Raw genomic sequence first — 22,927 nt, 5'->3', positions numbered from 1 at the left:
TATTTGTGTAGCTGTAGAACTAGCCATAGTAAGCACCAATAAACCACAATAAACCACCAATATCAGAAATATTTGATTTCACAAAGGTGCATGTGAATTTCTGTTTTATTGTACCATGCATTTTAGTTGCCTATTTAATTCAAACTGTGGTTCTGTAGCAGTATATGTTGAAAGCATTATGAAGATAATGTGAATGGAAATAACCTGAGTCCTCTCTCCTCCATACTATTTTAATCTTCATAGTTTGCACCCTGCCTTCTTCCTTTGTCCACAGTATACTCCTTTTCCTTCAGCAGACTTCATACCCATACTTGCACTCCTTCACATCTGTTCTTGTTTTATGTTTTCAACCTGAGGAGAGTAACTTTTCAGAAGATATAAGGATACATTTTAAGGGAGTAATGGTCTGAAAAGTGACAAGTGTTGCACATTGGAAAAAAATATCCATTAAGGATATAAAGCAAATGCAGTTCCCCAAAAAAATCAGACAGAAGGCTTTAACAAGAAGTAGATTTGCAGTTCTGTATCACAGTTGCTTTTTTTTCCTCTCTTTTTTTTTTTTTTTTTTTTTTTTTAATTCAGTAAAAAAAACATTCCAATTTGGTGTATTATTATTGTGGTAAATATCAAATAAATACCTCACCACTCATTTAAAATATTTTTCCATAATTTAAAGAAAATCCATAAAACTGTTCATTTTAAATGCAAATACTATAAATTTAATTATTAGGGGATTGGCTATTCTTTCTGTATATAAAAAATATGGCACATACCCACTATAATAATGAAAAAAATTACAGGATGAAGACAGGTTTCCTGTTCAACTACTCTCTCTCATATTCCTTTTTTTGACATGTGGCACTCCACACTGGTACAGCCTAAAGTAAGGAATGTACAAAAATATGAAAGCCAGTCCTACAAAGAGCAATATAAAAGGATCTTAAAGCAATGCTGATAATATTGGAACCTACACATTCAAAATAGCCATATAAATTGAAAACATTATTATTCTATCAAAGATAATCACAGTTTCTCAGTTTTTATCATGGCAATATACCTATGTTTTCACAATAATAAATAATGTTGTTCAAGTGTTTGAACGAATACAGATGCCTTTAACTGACTCTAAGAAATGGTTAAACATGGAGCAAAAGAAAAGCACATGTTGAAGATTAAAAAGAGGAAAAAAAAAAATAAGATGTGTAACTGGAGAAACCTGAAAATGTCATGCTTCTTCATCCTGGTAAACCAATTTAAACAGCAAATAAACTTTAGTAAGCCAACTTTTAAATAAATTTAAAAATGTATTTTAACATTTTCTTTCTGCAGGTATCAAAATATTTTTTTTTTTATAATACCCTAAACAAAATATTACAATGCAGAAAATTTTCCTTCATTTCTGGTCAAAATAATCTTTACAAATTGCATTTTTATAAACAGAAGGTGTAGTTAAGTAATAATAAACTTAAAGCATTCTTCATGTAGGAAGTACAGGCCCAAAGATCCCAACTAATGAATAACAGCATACTCCATCTCTAGCATATTTGCCTATTAGATAAAAAGGATTATGAAATCATCATCTTCTACTGGCGGCTTTATAAAACTAATATTAACTTTCTTAACTTTTTATTATTAATGTGGCAAAATTACATAAATTGTTTGGTTGTTTGAGCAGCTAGGCACCAGGTTAGGAAACAGATCCCAGATGGAATTAGATCTTGCCAGGGATGTAAAGAGAAACAAGAAAAGCTTCTATAGGTAGGTTGGGGATAAAAGGACAAACAAGGAAAATGTAGGCCTTCTCCTGAAGGAAATGTGAGACCTAGCTACTCAGGATATTGAGAAGGCTGAGGTCTTCAACGACTTCTTTGCTTCAGTCTTCTCTGGCAAGTGCTCCAACCTCAACAGAAAGGCCACTGAAACAAACTACCCCCCACTGAAGTAGAACAGGATGGTGACTACATAAAGAATCTGAGAGTGCACAGGTCTATGGGACCTGATGAGATATCTATACACGGGTTCTGAGGGAGCTGGAAGAGGCAGTTGCTAAGCCTCTGTCCATCATATTTGAGAAGTCATGGCACTCTGGTTCCTGCCGACTGGAAAAAAGGGAACATAGCCCTTATTTTTAAAAAGCGGGGAGAGGAGGATCTGGTTAACTACAGGCTTACCAGTCTCACTGCTGTGCCTGGCAAAATCATGGAAGAGATCCTCCTGGAAAGTCTGCTAAGACACATCAAAAATATGGTGGTGATTGGTGACAGATACTATGGGCAAATCACTAAGGGCAAATAATGCCTAACCAATTCAGTGGCCTTCTATGACAAGTCTACAGAGATGGTGGATAATGGCAGAGCAACTGATGTTATCTACCTGGATTTGTGCAAAGATTTTACACTGTCCTACGTGACATTATCGTCTCCAAACTGACAAGGCATGGATTTGACAGATGGACCACTTGGTGGATAAGTACTTGGATGGATGGCTGCCCCCAGAGAGCTGTGGTCAATAGTTCAGTGTCCAAGTGGAGGCAAGTGACAAGTGGTGTTCCTCAGGAGCCATTATAACTTCTTACCAATTGCCACACTTCTATTTCAAACCAGATATGGTTAAAAAATGCAAAATTAATAATAATAAAAAATAATAATTACCATCACTGGCCACATTATTACAAAATGCTTTTTCTGAACTCATATAATCATGAGACATAACAACAGTTGCATAATAGATAATTTCAGCTTAAATAATAAAATCTAGCAAAGTCTCTATGCCTTACAATGAAAACTGTTACTGATAGGGACTGTCATCAACTCTGCCCAGAGTACATTTAGAAAACCCAAACTTCTGAAAGATGATATTTTCTTCCTGTTAGTAGAATTTGTAATCTGCATAATTAATTCAGTGAATTATCAGCAATCTAACCTACCACTCACCAAATGCAATTTCTAACTTTTAATGTATTACCACAAATGTTGTATTCTCAGTACTACATCCACATTTCCAACAAGCAGAATAGCAAAACAAGGTTATTACATAGTACTTCATAAACAGTCACTGAAGCATGCAGCATAGAAGATCCATATATACTGAAAGTGGTTGTCTAAATTGACAAGTAGCGAAACCAATATACACAAAAGAAGAAAAAAATTAGTTTAGTTGAAAATTTTCAATGGAAAGGGTTTTTCAAAGATAAATGCAGTTTCCTCATATACAAGGTGGTTTTGTGGTGTTTTTTAATTGGGGTGGGGAGAGTGAGGCAGGTGGTTGAGCACCTTTTCCTTCTCACTTTTCCACCAGACAGGAATCCCTTAACTTACACTAAACTATCCAAAAAACATTGTGACTACTAATCTGAACAGTGACTCTTGCAAGTCAGATGTTTGATCTTGAATCAGAGGCACTTCATTTTATTATTTCCTAATAAAAACTTCATACCTTCTAAACACATTACTGACATTTTCATCTTGATTCAGAAAAACAAATAAGATTTAGTTTTTCACCATGTGTTGTAAGACAGTTATTCTAAATATCCTCAGCAGTAATCAGTTCATTTCAGTTCAAACTATAACAGTGATAAAAAATACTCTATAACGATGCTTTAAATATGTTATGTGGTATTTTTAAATAGGTTGGGAAAAAAAGAAAAGAAAAAGCACAATATTTTTTATTTTTTTTAAATTCCTTTCTACTTCAAACAGACTTGTTTTGTTTTGGTTTTTTTTCCATCTGTTGGTCTTTCTAGTAGGAAAAAAAAGACACCCTGAAAAAAAGAAAACAAATCCTTACATAAAAACAATAAAGTACAGTTAGATCCCGGCCTGTTTCACTACTGGATGGTTACACTTCAGAAGCTTAATGTAAACTTAACCAAATTGTAAAACCAGATTATCTTTGACAAGAACAGAGTTTAATCAGATTTTCTAAAACTGACTTGTTTTATCTCTAAGTCAGTGAAGTACCTCATTGCTGAAGAATGAAAAAGTAACAATGCTGTCATATTATAATCTGGTCCACTGTAGTCCACTAACCCATTTTCTCAGAACAGTAATACAATTAGACACATATTTCTGTGCATGTAAAATTAAATCTCTGTGACAGGAGTGTAAAATCAGAAATCCTTCCTATGAAACCAGATGCAATTACAATGTTGCGCAGGCACCAAGCTGATTGCCACCAGATAGGAGCTCCTTTTTTGCTATGAATATAAGGACTAGTAATCTCCAGATTTACTTGCTAATGTTAAAAGAAACTGGACATGTTAAAAGAAACTGGACAGCACAAGGAAAAGCTAACACAGAATCATAGAATCATTTAGGTTTAAAAAGACCTTTAAGATCAAACATGTCTATCTCTTTCTGCTTTGACTAGCCAAAAAAGAGAAATAGCAATAAACCTTTTTCTATTTTGTTCACTGTGTACTAGACAGGGTATCCAAACAGATCATGTCCACAGGAGCCCACAGCTGCAGGGAACACCATTTCAAAGGCTGGCTGCTCCCTTCACAAGTCACAGAAGTGCACAAGATGGCTCAACTGCCCTCAGACCCTGCTTGCTCTTGAGGACAGGAAGCATGTATAGAGGCAGAGGACACTAGAGGGTTAGAATATGCTGTAGTGTCCTTCTGTACAAGTAAATTGAGCATGCCCTGGAGAAGGCCCGAGATATAAAGTGAATTGAGCTAACTATGTCAATACAAGATACCCTCTTGAGCCACAGGCAGGTTTGCAGTGCAGCCAACATCATGGGCCAGCTTTTAAAAGTACCACAAAAGCTGCAATACTGAAAAAAACATCTGGCTGGATATTCTCCCGAGTCATAACTCTGGTACTAAAAAAATATTTTCCTCTATGTTTGTACCAGTGAGTACTTCAATTAATGTATCACAGAATCACAAGAATCTTAGGGGTTGGAAGGGACCTTGAAAAATCATCTAGTCCAACCCCCCTGCCAGGCAGGGTCACCAAGAGTACATCACACAGGTGGGTTTTGAAATATGGATTTCATTATCTTTTGAAAAATTTTATCTACTCTTCTCTCAAAAGAAGGAACTCCAGAAATTGATGTTCCAAAAGCTTTTAAAATTATGAGATGTTGCTTTTATGTACATTTTCTGCATTTGTTTCAGCAGTCCAGATTTTCTTTTATCTTTGTAATGGAAACACTACCGGGCAAAAAGAAGGTTCTACCTGAGGAGAAGCTGAAAGATACAATTTACAGGAAAGATGAATATCCTAAAGTTACATCAAGAAACAATATTTTAAAAACAGTTACACAAGCCACATTGAATTGTACTCCACATGTACTTCATATTACATTGCATTTGCTATTAGTTTCCTGACTTAGTAGGTGATCAGCTGCACAAGGATAGAGTATCTTAAACAAATTTATATATTGAATATGAAACAACTTCTTTCTGTACTTTAATGTATAACTATGTTAAAATTATAAATACCTTAGTGCAACAGCAGTCTACCACATTCAGAAAAAAATATTTTTCCAATTCTTTTTTTTTACTTTTTGTCATAGTTTAGGGATGAGATTTTTACATTAGCAATTTATCTTTCTATAATTAATCACTTGTCATTACAGCAGTTACAAAAAAAATAATTTGCAGATACAGTTTACAGCATTTGACAATGCATTGTATTATTTTTATTTCCTTAGTATACCTTGCAGCTATTGTTTTACTAGAGCATTCTGAAACTCTCACAGAATGTGCCACACCACACAAAGTTGATGTAAGAAGCAAAAATTTTGGGGTCATTTCCAAAAGATTATATACTACTTCATATCAATGTTTTAAGAACCAAAAGATACAATTGCTAACATATATTGTCAACACCACTGAGATTCCTTTGACCACAGTATCACACTTGAACCAAATCTAATCTATTTAATGAAACAGAGGCTTATGTAACCAGAAGGACCATTGCACATGAGTACAAAGTCCTGTAAAAAAAGTTGCAAAGCCACTTTCTATCACATTCAAGAAGTCATGGCAGTCTGGTGAAGTGCTCACTGACTGGAAAAGGGGGAACATAACTGCCATTTTCAGAAAAGGGAAAAAAGGAAGACTCAGGGAACTACAGGCCAGTCAGTCTCACCTCTGTGCCTGGTAACATTATGGGGCATATCCTCCTGACGGCTCTATTAAGGCATATAGAAGCTGTGGAGGTGGTTGCTAGAAAACAGCCTGGTTTCACTGGGGATAAGTTGCACCTGACAAATTGGGGGTGGGGGGGGTTATGATGGAGTCACAGCATCAGTGGACAAGGGGAGAGAAACTGATGTCATCCATCTGGACTTGTGTAAAACATCTGACACTGTTTCACACAACATCCTGGTCTCCAAAATCACAAGACATGGATTTGACAGATGGTCCACTCGTTAGATAAGAAACTGGCTGACTGGTTGTACCCAAAGAGTTGCGATCAATGGCTGGGTGTCCAAGTGGAGAGGTGTGATGAGTGGTGTTCCTCAAGGGTTGCTTGGACCACTGTTACTTAACATCATTGTCGGCGACACGGACAGCAGGATTGAGTGCACCCTCAGCAAGTTTGCTGACGGCACCAAACTGTGCAGTATAGTCCACACGCTGGAGGGAAGGGAGGCCACCCAGAGGGACCTTGACAGGTGTGAGAAGTGGGCCCATGACAAAGTCATGCAGTTCAATAAGGCCAAGCATAAGGTCCTGCACCTGGGTGAGGGCAATCCCAAGCACAAATACAGGTTGAGTAGGGAATGGATTGCGAAGAGTCCTGAGGAGAAGGACTTGAGGGTATTTGTTGATGAGAAGCTCAGCATGACCAAGCAATGTGCACTTGCAGCCCAGAAAGCCAACTATGTACTCAGCTGCAACAAAAGAAGCATGGCCAGCAGGTCAAGGGAGGTGCTTATCCCCCTCTACTCTGCTTTCATGAGACCACACCTGGAGTAATGTGTCCAGTTCTTGAGTCCCCAACACAGGAACGACATGGACCTGTTGAAGCAAGTACAGAGGATGGCCACAAAGAGGATCAGAGGGCTGGAGCACCTCTCCTATGAAGATGGAGGGAGAGAGTTGGGGCTGTTCAGCCTGAAGAACAGAAGGCTCTGGGGAGAACTTATAGCAGTTTTCCAGCACCTGAAGAGGCCTAACAGGAAATCTGAGGGGGGACTTTTTACAAGGGCATGTAGTGATAGGACACGGGGTAACTGGAAGAGGGGAGATTTAGGTTAGACATTAGGAAGAAACTCTTCAGTTGCTTGGGGAAATTGTGTATGTCTTATCCCTGGCAGTGTTCAAGGCCAGGTTGGACGAGACATTGAGCAACCTGGTCTAATGGAAAGCATCCCTGCCTGTGGCAGCAGGGTTGGAACTAGATGATCATTAAGGTTCCTTTAAACACAAACCATTCTATGATTCAATGATTCTATGTTATTAGTCACTTTTTCTCGGATTGTAACTTAAAATGTATACATTGTTCTAAAAGATTAAGACTGACAGGAAAACACATGCATGCATATTTATTCATCTAATATAGATTGTGTAGGCTATGCCTTAATTCTGAGAGTACCTGTGTTTTTAAAATCACAGGATCTGGGTGTATTGTAAAAATCTGTGCTTATATGCAACTACTAAAGTAAACAGTATCTTCAACTAATTCTATATGCCTAAAATCCTTTTCACAAGTCTCCAGTACTGGTCTTTTACCCACATCCAGTGTGAATTAAACATAATTTTTCAACATATGAAAGGCAAAAATCGTGAACTTACTCAATGCTATTGTTAAAGCAACAGCATTCTTAACACAAAAAAAATTGGGAAAAAAAAAAAAAAAGAGATACAAGAAGTCAAGGCATTTAATAAACATACAACCAGTGTGTCCCCAATTATAAGCAGGTACCTTAGCATTAACAAACTCTAAGAGCTATAACATAGCTCTTAGAATGGTACCTCAGTATTGTTCCCTTTCATTTTCAATGCCACTGCAAAGTTTCATTGCCACTCTTTAACTGCATTTCTGAAATTATTACCCTCAATAATACAAATACGCACAACAGCTTTTGAAAGGCAAAATTAAATTTGAAAAGGGAATGTAGACAAGAAGCAGAGCTATGTATGAATTAGGGCACCTCTACAAAGTTCAAATAATGCTTTTCTTCATTTCAGTCCCCCAGCCAAAAAAAAAAAAAAAAAAAAAAAAAGAAGAGAGAAAAAAAATTAAAAATTAAATGGCCCAGTAATTATTTTTTGTAGAACTAGAGATACCAGTAGTAATCTATTGTCTAGGAGAAGGATATCCGTTAGCACAATTGCAGGCAATAAAGTCACTGCTTAATTCCACAACAATAAAGACTGATCTGTAAAAGTACTGCTAAGATGTGGACTGGTCCTTAGGGGCAGAGTCTGCAAGGAGTCTAGTGCATTAATCTTTTGAGTCAGTATCCTGGCTCTCATCCCAGTTGAGCTTAAACTACAGTTACATATTTGTGGCTTTAGGGTGAAATCTTCCCTTTCCCTGAAGTTAAACGTTTTATCACTCATGTAATTTCCACACTTTGTTTGAATGGCACATTGGCCCTCCCATTTTAAAAACAAGAAACTTACAATTAACGGTTTGTATATCACTTGTGAAATGTTCAAAGACACGGAGAGTAACACCTGTTCATAGAAGTAATGCCTTTCTGGAAAAAACTGACATCTTACAGACACTTGGAATAGAATACTTTTCTCATAATTAAAAGCAATGGCAGATTGTTAAGCTGCTCATATCTCTGTGCCTGAACATGTGATGGGTTAAATTATCCTTTGAATAATTCTAAGGAAAACTGTGAGAGTATATAAACATTTCGAACACACAAGAAAACTGTGAGAATTGAGTCAATTGTTCAGAGTTGGTCTTAAAAGTGTGAAAATTGTAGGTGTAGGAAGTCCAATATTTACTTGAAATTCAAAGCAAAGGACATTGCAATATTTACATTACTCAGTGATGAAAGCTGGCAGATTACACTCTCAAAGAAGTGCTCATGAAAATATTTTTAGATGGCACATATATTTCTGGCCCTTCAGGAATGAAGCATTGTACAGGATCTGGTAGAATTAGAAAGACAAACGGCTCACATATTGATTTTGAATTTCTAGTGGTTCTCTTGACATCAAGCTGTAGACTTTGTCAATGATATATGCTAGAGATGCAATTTCTATTACATCATTTTAGAAATTCCTTGAGGGAAAAGAAATATATTAAAACCTTAATACAGAATACAGATTCTTACAGATTCAAGATAAAATTACAGTATCTATGCACACACAAAATAAATTTATGTTAATTCTATATGTTGTTAGCAAGATGTATCACTAATCTAAATAATTCAGCATTCAGACTGATTCTTCACTGTGACCTCTCATCTTGATATTAAGTAGAAACAAAACACACATAATTAAGTTGGAATTTCTACTAGGAACTATAAATGAGTGGTCTGCCATGCAAGTGTGTGACATTCGGGATACATGGGACTTGTATCCAAGAGATAAATAGTGTATTCAGACACTTATGGTGTCTGGTGTTTGTCTTGATACATCCAAGACATAAGTAGTGTTTAACAAAGAAACATCTTGGCAACCCACTGAACTGGTTTTACTCAGCCAATAAAGGCAAGACCCCCTGCAATGTGGCAAGTGCCAAAGGCAAACCAAAGAGTTTAGTGTGGGATGTGCTGAGATTGCAGACAAAAGAGGCACACAATTGGTGGCACAACTAGCACTGAGCAAGGACATTCGTGATAACAGGCCTTGAACTAATCAAGAGGCTCAGATAGTGTTCTCATGTAAATTACCAACCTGGCAGAAAAGACTTTTAAGTCTATACAAATAACTGGACAAGAGAAATGCAGGAGGTGATAAAGAATTTTCACTGCAAACATGGAACAATGATTGGGTAACCGCTGTGGCATATCCCAGGAATTAACTGTATAAAGGAGAATAGCACCAGTCGCAAGCTGCCTGCTAAGATCAGACCACCACCCCGCTTCTACTACGAGACCAACAGGATGCTGGTGAAGCTCTGGGTGGTGACTTACCTTTATCTCTTTATTTCCTTTCCTGATCTTTCTCTTTAGTAGTTTATGGTTAGTTATCGTATCTATTAGAAGCTTACGACAAATACATAGCTATAACTCTTAATAGCTGATCTGTACCTAAATAAAAGCCTATTTGTGCACTCTATATTGTATTATCCTTGTTTTGTCCTGGTGAGGTCACAGAGTCTCCACGTACCCGACTATCGGATAATGGCAAAGTGCAAAAAAGATTTTAAAGGTTCGCCACAGATATTTCCTTACCTAACTCAAATAGAATGTGGCATTAGCAAAATTGTATGATTAATGCAAACACCCTTACTGTTTTATAAGATTTAATTATTGAGTAACAACAGTTTAAGAGCCCACTCTACAGGAATCTGGGCATCAGCTGTGGTGCCTTAACTGTAGAATTAGGGGGCTGTCATATAGTATTCTTTTAGAGTAGAAGCATTCAATTTATGTTAGATATTTCTATAGCCCCTAAGGTCATTAAAATGATATTGGAATCTCTCAGCATGAAGCAAAGAGAGTTAAATACAAGATTCCAGTTTCAGTTGCCACTCTAGTATGAACAAGCCTACGTATCAGCAGGAGATCATTAACCCGATTCAACATGCTTATTTTAAGCAGATGTCGCCAAGATACTTCAACCCAAAAAAATACAAAATTCTTCATATAAAAAAATAAAGAGGTTCATTCAAGTAAGTGTCAGTATTTGATTTCTGAAATGATTTTACTAACTAGTATGACTTCCTGTGTATGGCAGACACACAGAGTAATGAAATATCCTAACTTTATGCCAATTAGCACAGTAGATTCTTATCTGGGATACTCTGGTAGACTATTATATTAAAGCATGCAATGGGTGCTCTTCCTTTTTGTACTGGAATGTCTATAAAATTCCTCTTTACACATCTTTAAGATATTTTTTTCTAAAATAAGGAAATTAAGTACAGCTTAATCCATTAAATTCGTAATTATGACATCAGTACCAAAGAGATTAATTTTAGCAGATTTCATTAATTAACAATTGTTTAAAAACATTGCTATTTATTTAGCAGTATTAAATCCATTCATAACTTTATACACATACAACCTTAAAATTACACCCCTGAACTTAAGGGATTGCTCATTTGGTGTTTAAGAGGTACACCTCTATATGGAAGACTTTATCACATTCTATATGGAAACATCTATGCTGTCATTGTCTATGTTTATTATTTGCATTGTGGTCTTAGTCAAGAACCAAACAAGATAACTAGCGAATAGATCATTTCTTATAGGGGTGCTTGAAACCACTGATCATATTATCATGAAGATAGAAAGCAGGAGGTTGACAGTCTTCTCACAATTCATAATTAGACTGTGTTAATTTGCAGTGACGTTCTTCCATAAATAAATATATATATTCCTTTACTACTTTAGTATCTCAACATAAAAAACTCCAAACAAGCTGATACATGATTGAGCACATTATAATACTACTACTGTAAAAACAGATCATTAGAAATGCAAATAAAGACAAATACCCAATCTTTTTTCACATTCAATTAAATGATAACTGTGTTTCTCTCTCAATCCACTAATATCTACATTTCAACTCAAAACTGCAGTGAATGAGGTTTTTATTTCTTGTTTCATCACAGTTACAACCACAACTGCTGATCTGAAAAGACAAATGCTGCAGATTAATTCACTCTGTATGTTCGGTTCAGAAAGATTGATGCATCTGGGAAAAGCTGTGTGTAGCTAACATCCTCCAGAAATGAGTTTACTATTTAAGAAGTAGAATTGGACTACGGTTTTATTTTAATTCCTGAAGCATTTGGCAACTGAAAGTGAGCTGCTATAGCAGGAAAAAAAAATATCAAAAATCAAAAATCAAAAACCAACACAGTCTAATCTGTGGTTTCCCCAGGAAAAAAATGACCTTCTGGGACTGGATTACCAGTCAAAAGTTGACTGCTGCTGTTTTATGAGCCACACTTGACATAAGCAATGAACAAGCAGGGATAAATCTTACATAAAGTTCATGGATCAAAAGACCTCATATTTTTTGAAAGGTGGATATTAAATTTGTAAGTCAAACTCCGAGGAAAAGCTTTAATGTATTTTGGGGCATTTCAAAAGATGTTCTAATTTCTATAGGGAGTGGGAATCATATAAAAATATTACGTATATTAATAAATTTTTTGCTTTACTCTTCACTGACAACTTATTATTTGTTTGGTTTTGTTTTTTTTCCAGTAAGGTTAATGGTACTCTGAAAGGATCAGTGACTCTAGGGAAGCAATCCCCTACACCTCAAGTACTGGGTTCAGTTTTGGGCACTTCAATATAAAAGAGACATCAAGGTGCTGCAGTGGGTACAGAAAAGGCTGCTGAAAGGCCTAGAGAACAAGTCTTAAGAAGAGCAGCTGAGGGAACTGGGTCTGTTTAGTCTAAAGAAAAGGAGGCTGAGGGGAGACTTTATCGTTCTCTACAACTACCTGAAAGAACATTGTAGAGAGGTATGTGCTGGTCTCTTTTCACAAGTAAATAGTGATAGGACAAGAGGAAATGACTAAATCCAGGGGAGATTTAGGCTGAACATTAGGATATTTTTTTCTCTGAAAGGGTTGCCAGACATTGGAACAGGCTGCTCAGAGAGGTCATTGAGCCACCACCCCTAGATGTGTTTAGAAATCATACAGATGTGGTGCTTAGGGATATGGTGTAAGGGTGAACATGGCAGAATAGGGTTGAAGGTTGGACTTGATCTATGTTTCTATTCTAGAGTTCCCCCAAAAAAATGATTTAAAAGATCATATAATCCTATACACATAATCTTTGCAAATACACCTAGTGTCTAGACATTGACTTCTTTCTCTTTCATCAGCATTATTAATACATATTAAATTTGGTATGAGGTGAGGTTGCAGGTGCCTGTTTTTAATCTGACTTGGATGCAGTAGGGAGCACACACACATGCAACCATTCATTCAGCAAACAACACACTCATATAAACACTCAGAACTCAAATACATTGGCACAATTAGCTTCTAGTTGTTCCAAGAGGAAGGACTATTTAGTTGGAAATACATGTCTACTCAAGATGGGTCCTTCCTTTAACTTACCTTAGACACTGACACTTTCCTGTAGCTGGCACCTGGATCCCCAGTCTGCCCAGCTGCTGGCACTGGCAAGACACACTCACACATCCCCACCCATCCCAGCACACTTTGGATCCTCCCAGTAACACATCTTAGACACTAAGAGTATCTGGTAACTGGCTGTGGACTCTCCAGCCTCCCAGTTACCTTGCATGCCTGCTGACACCCCCACATAGACATAATGGGCTCTGACTAGTTGGCTTTAACACCCAGGCTATTCAGGACCTGGCTCCTTGTTCCTTGGTCTTCACTTGCTTCATGCCCAGAGACACACAGATAAAACAACAGGCCTCTCAGTCAACCCACTGTTGACTGTGGGTGAAGTAAAGACTGTGCATTCACTCCCACAGTCAGTTTGAACCTCTGGATGCCTACTACAGTTGACTTTTGAACCCTCTAATCTCAACAGTATCTGGCCCAGACTTCCAGCTACATGGACTACTGGCACCCAAGCCACTCATCTGACTCCCAGGCTACTTCAACCTGATACTCAATAGCGAGCCCACACTGACACTCACACCTGTGCAGTACAAACACATTCTGTATTCTCATTTGCTGGCTCCACAGGCACATGGGACCCTCAGATCCATACTACATCTACAGATGCAAGCACTTAAATCTCCAGACAAACAGGTATACCAACAGAGTCCCTTTACAAAGGAAAGTAGTTAGAAGTGGAGCATAAACAGATACAGGACAGACTGTGTTGATCAAGAACAAAGCACAACTAGACAATGGTGCTGAGGAAGAGCCTGTTCACACAGGACTAGCCCCTTTTATCCCTTTATCCCTCTATTTTTATGTCTTTTTTCCTCGTTATCTCAATCCCTCACTTTCCTGCCTGTGTTTCTTCATCTAAACACTCCAGAAAAAAAAATAGTACTATACCACTATAGTGGTATAGCTCTTCCTTGCATCCCAGAGTGTGCCTCATACCCCTGTAGGCAGTAGCTTTCTCAGCTTGAAGGGGAACCACTATTCTATTTTAGATGTATGAATTCTAAAATCCTATTTAAACTATTCTAGACTAAGCTCCTAAAAATCTGTAATTTTAAAGTCTTCAGATACCAATTTTTTAAATACCAAGTTTAGGCAACACTAAGCTAGAAGCAGAAGACTTCTTAAGGCAACTGTTCATACTAGAGGTAGGAACAGTGTGGTGTCTGCATCTGATACCTCCAAGAAGCTTTACTGAAGGATTCTTATGCTTCACAAACATTACATTCAGTCATGAATGTTGGGACCTTTCTCTTTTCCCTGTTTTAGCCATTTTTTCTTGTAAGGTAAGTTTGTGCAGGTCAGTATAAATTCAGAAATCTTCTACATAAAATAAAATTAAGATGGAATTGAACAATTCAAGCCTCAGGAAAAACAGGTCACAGAAATGTTTGCAAATTCAGCTGAGTGATGCTTTTAGAAGATGTGTGTCTTAAACCCCAGGAATTCAATGTGAAACTTCATTAAGAAACACACTATTCTTCAAGACTTTTCCATAATTTTCAATGTTCTACTTCTTCCCATTACATCATGCCAAATAAAAGTAACTGCTATTCTGGAATTATAAAAAGATAACTTATCAAATCAAAAAGCTTTATCCATTTTTTCACTATTTACTTACCTTATTAGGTATTTAGTCTTTTGCCATTTCAATAGACTAAGGTATCAGAATAATTTTCATATTCTATACACGTATTAAAACCAGTTTAAGTTCATAAAGTGTTATTAACTCTCTGTCAAAAAATTTAAATGGGGTCACAGAATCACAGAATTGTCAGACTTGGAAGGCATCTCTAGACATCATCTAGTCCAACTCCCCCAGTAAAGCAGGATTGCCTAGAGCACATTACTCAGGACTGCATCCAGGCAGGTCTTGAATATCTCCAGATGGGGACTCCACAATCTCCCTGGGCAGCCTGTTCCAGTGCTCTGTTACCCTCATAGTAAAGAAGTTTTTCCTCATATTTAAGTGGAACATCCAACGTTCCAGCTTGTGCCCATTGCCCCACATTCTATAAAGAGTCTGGCTCCATCCTCCTCGCACCCAGCCTTTAGACACTTATAGGAATTAATAAGATCTCCCCTCAGCCTTCTCTTCTCCAGGGTAAGGAGCCCCAGCTCTCTCAGCCTTTTCTCACAAGGTGCTCCAATCCCCTAGTCATCTTTGTTTTCCCCTGCTGGACTCTCTAGTAAATCCCTGTCTCTCTTGAACTGGGAAGCCCAGATCTGGATGCAATATTGCAGATGTGGCCTCACCAGGGCAGAGCATTCAGGGAGAATGACCTCCCTCTACCTACTGGCAACACTCTTCCTTAGGCATCCCAGGATTCCATTTGCTTTCTTGGCAGCAAGGGCATTGCTGGCTCATGGATAATTTACTATCCACTAAGACTCCCAGACCCCTCTCATCAGAACTGCTTTCCAGCAGGTCCACCACCCCTAACCTATATTCATGCATGGGATTCTTCCTCCCCAGGTGCAGGAACCTACAGTTGCCCTCTGCAGCCTGTCAAGGTCATGCTGGATAGCAGCACAGCCCTCTGGAATGTCAGGTGCCCCTCCCAGTTTTGTATCTTCAGCAAACTTACACTTTATCCCCTTGGCCAGGTCGTTGATCAATATGTTAAACAAGACCAAACTGAGTATTGACCCCTGGGGGACACTGCTGGCTACAGGGCCTCAGCTCAACCCTGCTCCATTGATCACAACCCTCTGAGTTCTGTCACACAGCCAGCTCTCAATCCACCTCACTGTCCACTCATCAAGTCCACTCTTCCTGAATTTCCTAATGAGAATGTTATGGGAGACAGTGTCAAAAGCCTTGCTGAAATTAAGGTAGATAACATCTACTGCTCTCCCCTCACCCAGCCAGACAGTTATGAGGTCATAGAAGGCTAGCATATTGGTCAAGCGTGATTTCCCTTTGCTGAATCCTTGCTGACTTCTCCCAATTACATTATTTGCTTTCACTTGTTTTGTGATGTCCAGAATTATTTTTTCCAACACTTTACCAGGAATGGAGGTGAGAATAACTGGCCTATAGTTCCCTGGGTCATCCTTTTTGATGACTAAAGTGTTGTTAGCACTCCTCCAGTCCTCAGGCACCTCTCCTGTTCTCCATGACCTCTCAAAGGTGGTGGAGTGGTCTAGCAATAACATCTGCCAACTCTCTCAGAATTTGTGGATGCAACCCGTCAGGACCCGTGGATTTATGGATCTCCAGATTGGCTAAGTGGTCACTAACTTGATCCTCCTCTATCAAGTGAAAATCTTCCTCTCTCCAGACCTTATCTCTTACCTCCAGGATTCAAGAGGGTAGCCTTTAGCAGTGAAGAATAACCTATCTGCTTTCTTTATAACATAGACACAGTGATATAATAATGTTATTTTATTTTGTAATACAGACAGAACATCCATTGTGATTCTTTGCTGACTGGAGTTCCAGACTACAAATTTCACACCATTATATATATTTAAAAATATAGGTCATTGCCTTTAAGTGCCAAAACAGAAGTAGAAACGTACAGTAGAGTTGTGTAGTTGTGTTTCTAAGTAAATCAAGGACAGAGAGAGCCTGAGCACTTTATCACTGATTTTTCCATACCTCTTAGTCGTTAACATGTACCCCAGAGTGGTTTTAGCTTCTGCCAGCCAGTACTCTGCCAGATGGCACTCACACATGGCTGGGTAATGAGTGTGCCAGCATTCATTCCCGAAACACAGTATCTATTAAGAGGCTTGCATCAAGTTTGTTGCTCAGTGCCTTGTATAGTCCTTCAACATGATCCTGCCAGGTTTTACACTCTTGGGCCTTTCTAATGTGAGCTAATAAATTTATAATTTAGGTTGAGAGAAACTTCTGAGGGTCACCAAGTCTAGCTTCCTACTCAAAGTTCGCTGAGATGGCAGGAATATGTTTATTTTGTAATAAAGCAAGTGTATGTTTCCAAATTCAACAGATATTAATACACATAAGAAAGAAGTCTTAAATGTAAAAACATTAAAATGAAAACTATTTACACTACACTTAAATAACTTCAGCATGTTTTAAAAATTATTACTCTTCCCTACAGGTAAGTGTAGGGATCACTATATTTCATTCTTTCATTATTAAAGCTTTGCATAGATAGGGAAAAACAGTTACAAAATTAATTTGAAAAAAAGTATTTTCTTTAATTGTATTTCCTTGTTAGTAAGGACTACAAATACATACTAAAAATATGCTATCATATTAATATTTACGAATGTTATAAAATCCCAAACTAGTAATCCCATCCCCAAAAGAGATTTCTCTCTTTAAAGAAACCAGTTTAGATTGATTATATATCATTTACATTTTGTGGAAGAAAGGAAAGGGCAATGCATTGAGTTTAAGCATAAATATTTCAGTTCATTCTACTTCTTGAATCATAGCATAAATTCTCAGTAAAATGGCAACACTGCGGTTTTAAAATAAAATAATAATATTAATTGATTAAGGTATATGAGTTGAAATACTCACTCAGTGATCCTCTCAAGCCTAACCTTCAGGCAAAACAAAGCATTTAAAAATATCATGTAGTAGCCAAACTTTAATCACTTCCTAAGCAGGGGCTTGAAAACACAAAAAATTGCTGTTCCAGTTTGGCTGAATGGTTCACATTATGACATCATGGAAAATTAATTCTGTACAAAGTAGGCTCATTTTAGTACCCAGAAAAACATAGTGACTCTTAAATTTCATAGTCTTAAAGTGAGAAGTAGGTTACAATAGGAATTAAAAAAAAATATTTCCCACGCAACAGCATTTTGTACATTGTACATTTCATCTACCAGACTTGGTTAACTGTAACATACTACCCAAAACACACTGAGAGAAATATAAAATGCCAACCTGTTTTAGGGTCAACAGAGAAATATGGCTGTCCCTGAAGAATACTGTACACCACTCTGGCACTATTTCCATACGTAGGGTCATCTGCATCTGTGGCTGTCACCTGTAGAACAGATGTACCTATATTTACAGGAAAACACAAGTTAATTAATAATAAATACAATTTTCAGACAAATATAGATATTTTATAGGCATTTTTGAAAGCTCTGCATTCCTCACATTCTACAATTGGGAGATTAATAACATTTTCTCAATATGTTATAATCCTATCATAATTTTAAGGGAGAATTATTTATACTAATTTGAAAAAAAAACTCTTTTCCTCTTTCTCTATATATGTATCTGTAACATAATTACATATATATAAACATAAATAGTAACTACATAGCATGCATATTTGTGTACTTTCACACATATAGAAACCGAACGGATATTGCTTAGACATCTGAACAACTCATAGGGACTTCAGGATTATCTTCATCCATAATCCAAATTAAAGCTGATGTACATATTTAAAACAATTTCCATAAACGCCACCAAATCAATAAAAGATACTAGGGAATTAAAAAAATCTAGCTATCAGAAGTCATCAAAGATCTGAAAATTAAATAACTACTAGAATCTTGTTGGAATTCCAATGATGGATCCAAACTAGACAGATAAAGGGTACAAAAGACAAATATTTGTATTCTGCTAATAAATGCAATTAGAAAAATATCCATTTTTAGCATGTCAGTAAGTGGGATAAATTACAAGTAACACTTTGCAGAAAAATATAATGTGTAAGTTCTGCATGGATAGAATAGAAACAAGTGATTTTATATTTTACCATATTTTTCAAGACATGTAATGATTAGTATTTGTTGCTATCATTGCCCAATGCCTCACATAAGAAATCAGTAGATGAAAGACTGACAATTTAATAAAGTTTTCGTCCTCATCCCACTTGTTTATCCTTCCACAGACATTGATTTCTACAGACTCCTTTGGTCCACTATTAAAATACAGGAATAATAACCGCAACAGGCAGCTTTCACGTAATTCTGCATATAAAAGAGGGTTTTTCAGTCAAATTAACCACTGAGGCATCACCTCCACTCTTTGGATGTTCAATTTCACCTTTTAGTTGTGAGAAGTATGTTTTTGAATTGAAGCCCTTGATCTCCCCCACTTACTGTACTTTGATTTGCCTCATGGAAAAGATTCCTCTGGATAAACTAAACCAGGTGACGTACTTTAGCAGCATATCTGATTTTCTCTACCTGCTAATGGGTACTTAGTCCCACAGCAGATGAGAGCTAGTCTGAAATAAAGCTTTCCAAAAACTTACAGTGTGGACATTAGATCCTCAGCTGCAGTTGTTTGATTTTTTATATGAGTTTCCATGCAGAGGACTGTTTGTTAATGTGCACACCCCCTGTGTACACTCAGAATAAAAATACCTAAAATCATGGGGTCTCAGAGTACAGCAAAGCAAACACGTAAATCTTTGCAGGTTTGGATTCTTCAGTTGGAGAAAGCATTATTCATTTGTGCCAGAATGACTTACTTGCTTTTTGTATCTCTACTGAAGACTTAGTAAAAAGCACAGCAAACATGTCTGTAATACTTAAATATAGTGTCTTGTGGTCTCTGAATAGCTCAAAGGTGTACAGGCTTATAGATAAAACATATTCCCACAGGAGATTTAAGTATGCCTTAAGGAATATGAATTTGAATATTAATAAAACCAAGCTGGAGCTGGTAGTTTGTTCATAGTTAATCAGAAGTCTATGGTAAAACTAATTAAATGACTGTATTTGGGTTTATATGGCAAGGTAAACAAATATGAATTAAAGTTAGCATAATTTTCTTAAAATGTTCTACTAATCTATACAGTCATATTACCTAAATACTTCAATGTTATAGCTCTGTAGCCCAGTTTGGCAACAACTTCAAACTTGAGATAGAAAAGCTGCAACCTTTCTGTCTTGTAGTCAAGTTTGTTGCACTCAAGGGTGAAGTCTTGTGCACACTAATTTGTTGTTTCACCTTTATTCATGGCTTCATTCTTTTATTTTGGAGTATTTGGGAACCGCTGAAGTTTAATAACTCAAGTGATATACATTGATTTTATTCTTTCTAATTGTATAAAACCAAATATACCCACCCTATAGATACAGTTAGTCACCTACCAGGGTTTACTACCCAGAGTGCTGGTCGATTTATGTACCTTTTTGTCTATAAATTTTACTGCTTCTGAAAAACAGTTGCTGACAGCAGATTTTGGAATGGATGAACAGATTTTTACTACTTCAGAAGAAGGAAATACCAGAAATACTCAGATTTCATGGTACTTTCACTTTTCAGAGACTTCCTCTTCTAAGAAGAAAGACTAGTGAAAGACTAGTGAAAGGTAGTATCTCACATAAGCAACTGGTCATTTTAGCATGAATGGAATGCTATTATATCTTACAATTCACCACAGTGCTTCTCTAATACATCTGCATCTCTCTCCCGGGAAACACCTGATAATAGTAATTTGGCATTGAATAGTGGCAAGGTCTTCTCTGTCCATCTAAACAAACACTTGGAACCACAAGTTTTAACTCAATCCCCTTCCTCACTTCTCAAACTCTCATTCACTGCAATGTAGCCAGTCAGATGCTTAACTTTCTCACTTTATTACAGAAGCACACTCAGCATCTTATAAGATACACTCATACTGACCTTTTGCCTAACTCTTGTCTGATTTGCTGAGCTCAGAGGAAAGGCAGCTTGTGAAAGATGCAATTTAGAATGCCTTGCAAGAAAAAAGGTAAGGAGGGTACCTTTACTTTCCAGTTACACTTTCAAAGTCAGCATCATTCACCTCATCAACATGACAGACAACCCACAATTTTAAATATATTTGTACCATTCAGATGTATCATCAGTTTTTGATGTAGAGCTATGTGTAATGAAGGATTTAGATGGAAAAGTATACAGTATAGTTGTCTTGTGATTTTTAATGTTAACAATTCTGAAGAAAAGAATATAAAACAAATAATAAGGCTCTAATTTCCCTAGAGATCTCAGAACAGATACAAACATTGGACCCAGAAGCAAACCTTCTGTACTTTCCTCACTAACTCACTGTGAAAGTGTCTGTCACTGTAAACACAAAATTTTTCTATGAAAGCATTTTGACACTCCAGTTAGGCAATAAAAGAGAGCTTTTTCCCCAAAGTGAAGGCTCTGTTTTTTCAGAGTACAACTACCATTCCACATGATTACCTGCTACAGTTTAGAGATTACATATTGGGAATTCTGTTTTCTTAGCTAACACTTTATACAGAGCTGTAAAGTTAGCTCTGTACGCTCTGAACATCACTCTGTAAACTTAGTCTTTTTTTCTGATACCAAAAATAGGGATTATTTCATTTGGGAAATCAAAATCTTGTCTTTTGTCTCTTTCTTTAAAGTATGCTTACAATTAAAATTTTGTAGTTATATATCAAAGAAAAGCTGACAGGAAATACTTCAGTCTGTCTCTCTAAAGACAAATTTTTAATGTTTAATGAGGCAGTTCAATAACATATATGTCTCCTGAAAATGCAATTCTTTATGCATGACTTCCCATATTTTGCTGCACTGTTAAAATTTCAAATGGATCAATATTGAAAAAAACAGTAAAAGAAGTGAAAATAAGGTGGAATTTAACTAACACAGGAATTTCCTAAGTAAACTAATTCTTAAAATTGTCTTAACACACTAACAAGTCAACACAACATGTTTTAGTTTCATTCTACCTTAGAAAATAGTCACTTCACCAGGAAATCAACACTTTGAGTCCAGTGACTATATCACTAATCCACATTCCCTTTGTAGAAAATCTCGGGGTTTTTTTTGTTAGATATATTCATTAGAAGATAAAAATCAAACACAGGAAGAAAAATAAGCATCTTTTTGTACAAATTGTATTTATGAACACCATGAATATTGTCTTTCAGATTATCTGAAATTATGACTACTTCACATTGTAATACCTTGGAAAGAAGTCCAGAAGAGTGCAGTACCCCTATTAAATTCCTAATTTGAATTTTTGGGGAATATTTTTCTTATGTGTTACCTCAACACCAGAAAATGAAATACACAGTATTTATGTCATTTTGAAGCTATCTGAAAATGAGCAGAAATGAGCTTTTACTGATGGCAAATGTTTTTATTTCCTTTTGTGTTTAGATATGGAAGGCCTTCTCATAAACCTTAAAATGGAGCATAGATATAGCTCTCAGTAAGACTGAGCTTTTTGCACTGTGGAAGAAATAATTCCAGATATAAAACCTGGTTCTTGAACCAACTTTTAGGAAAAATGTTCAATAAAGGCAAGAACTTCGTGCCAGAGTGAACACTGTGATCTAGTATTTGGAAAATAATTTTAAAATAAAGTATGTGTACTTTCATGTCTGTGACCTAAAAAAAAGAAAAACCACAAAGGACCTACAGTTTTTATAAGCAGATAAAAAAAGGTACAACTTCTGGGGAAAATATCAGTTAACTTGTCAAGAAGACAGACAGTAACCTGCTGCTGCAACTAAACAGCTTAATGGCACCACTTGCCAGTCAGCATGAGGGCTGTTACACAAACACTGAAAGTTCTTTAAATGACCATGTAAAAGTAGATGAAATTTTTACTGTAGTAAAAGAAGAATCCTGAAGAATCCTTAGGAATTGATAAAATAACAAGAAATTGTTTAGTTATGTAAAGACTCCACAGCTAAATGTAAAAAAATGTGTTTTTTACAGAACTAGTAAAAACGGCATAGGGATTTCCATTATTTGATGGAAAGAATGTATCCTGTGGAAGCAATAATAGAAACAC

At 36.6% G+C, this 22,927-nt stretch overlaps 1 protein-coding gene across 1 annotated transcript in view; it reads right to left on the bottom strand.

Moving 5' to 3' along the window:
- The window catches only part of CDH18 (cadherin 18, type 2), a 167,058-nt gene that overhangs the window by 98,655 nt on the left and 45,476 nt on the right, over positions 1-22,927 (bottom strand). Inside the window, exon 3 of the mRNA XM_010005082.1 lies at positions 18,085-18,204. Coding sequence (XP_010003384.1) covers positions 18,085-18,204 — 120 coding nt within the window. The remainder of the gene's footprint in view (positions 1-18,084; positions 18,205-22,927) is intronic.

Source organism: Chaetura pelagica, unplaced genomic scaffold (genome assembly GCF_000747805.2).
Source record: "Chaetura pelagica isolate M959 unplaced genomic scaffold, ChaPel_1.0 scaffold219, whole genome shotgun sequence".
Lineage (NCBI taxonomy): Eukaryota > Metazoa > Chordata > Aves > Apodiformes > Apodidae > Chaetura > Chaetura pelagica.
This window is presented reverse-complemented; position numbering and strand designations above follow the sequence as displayed.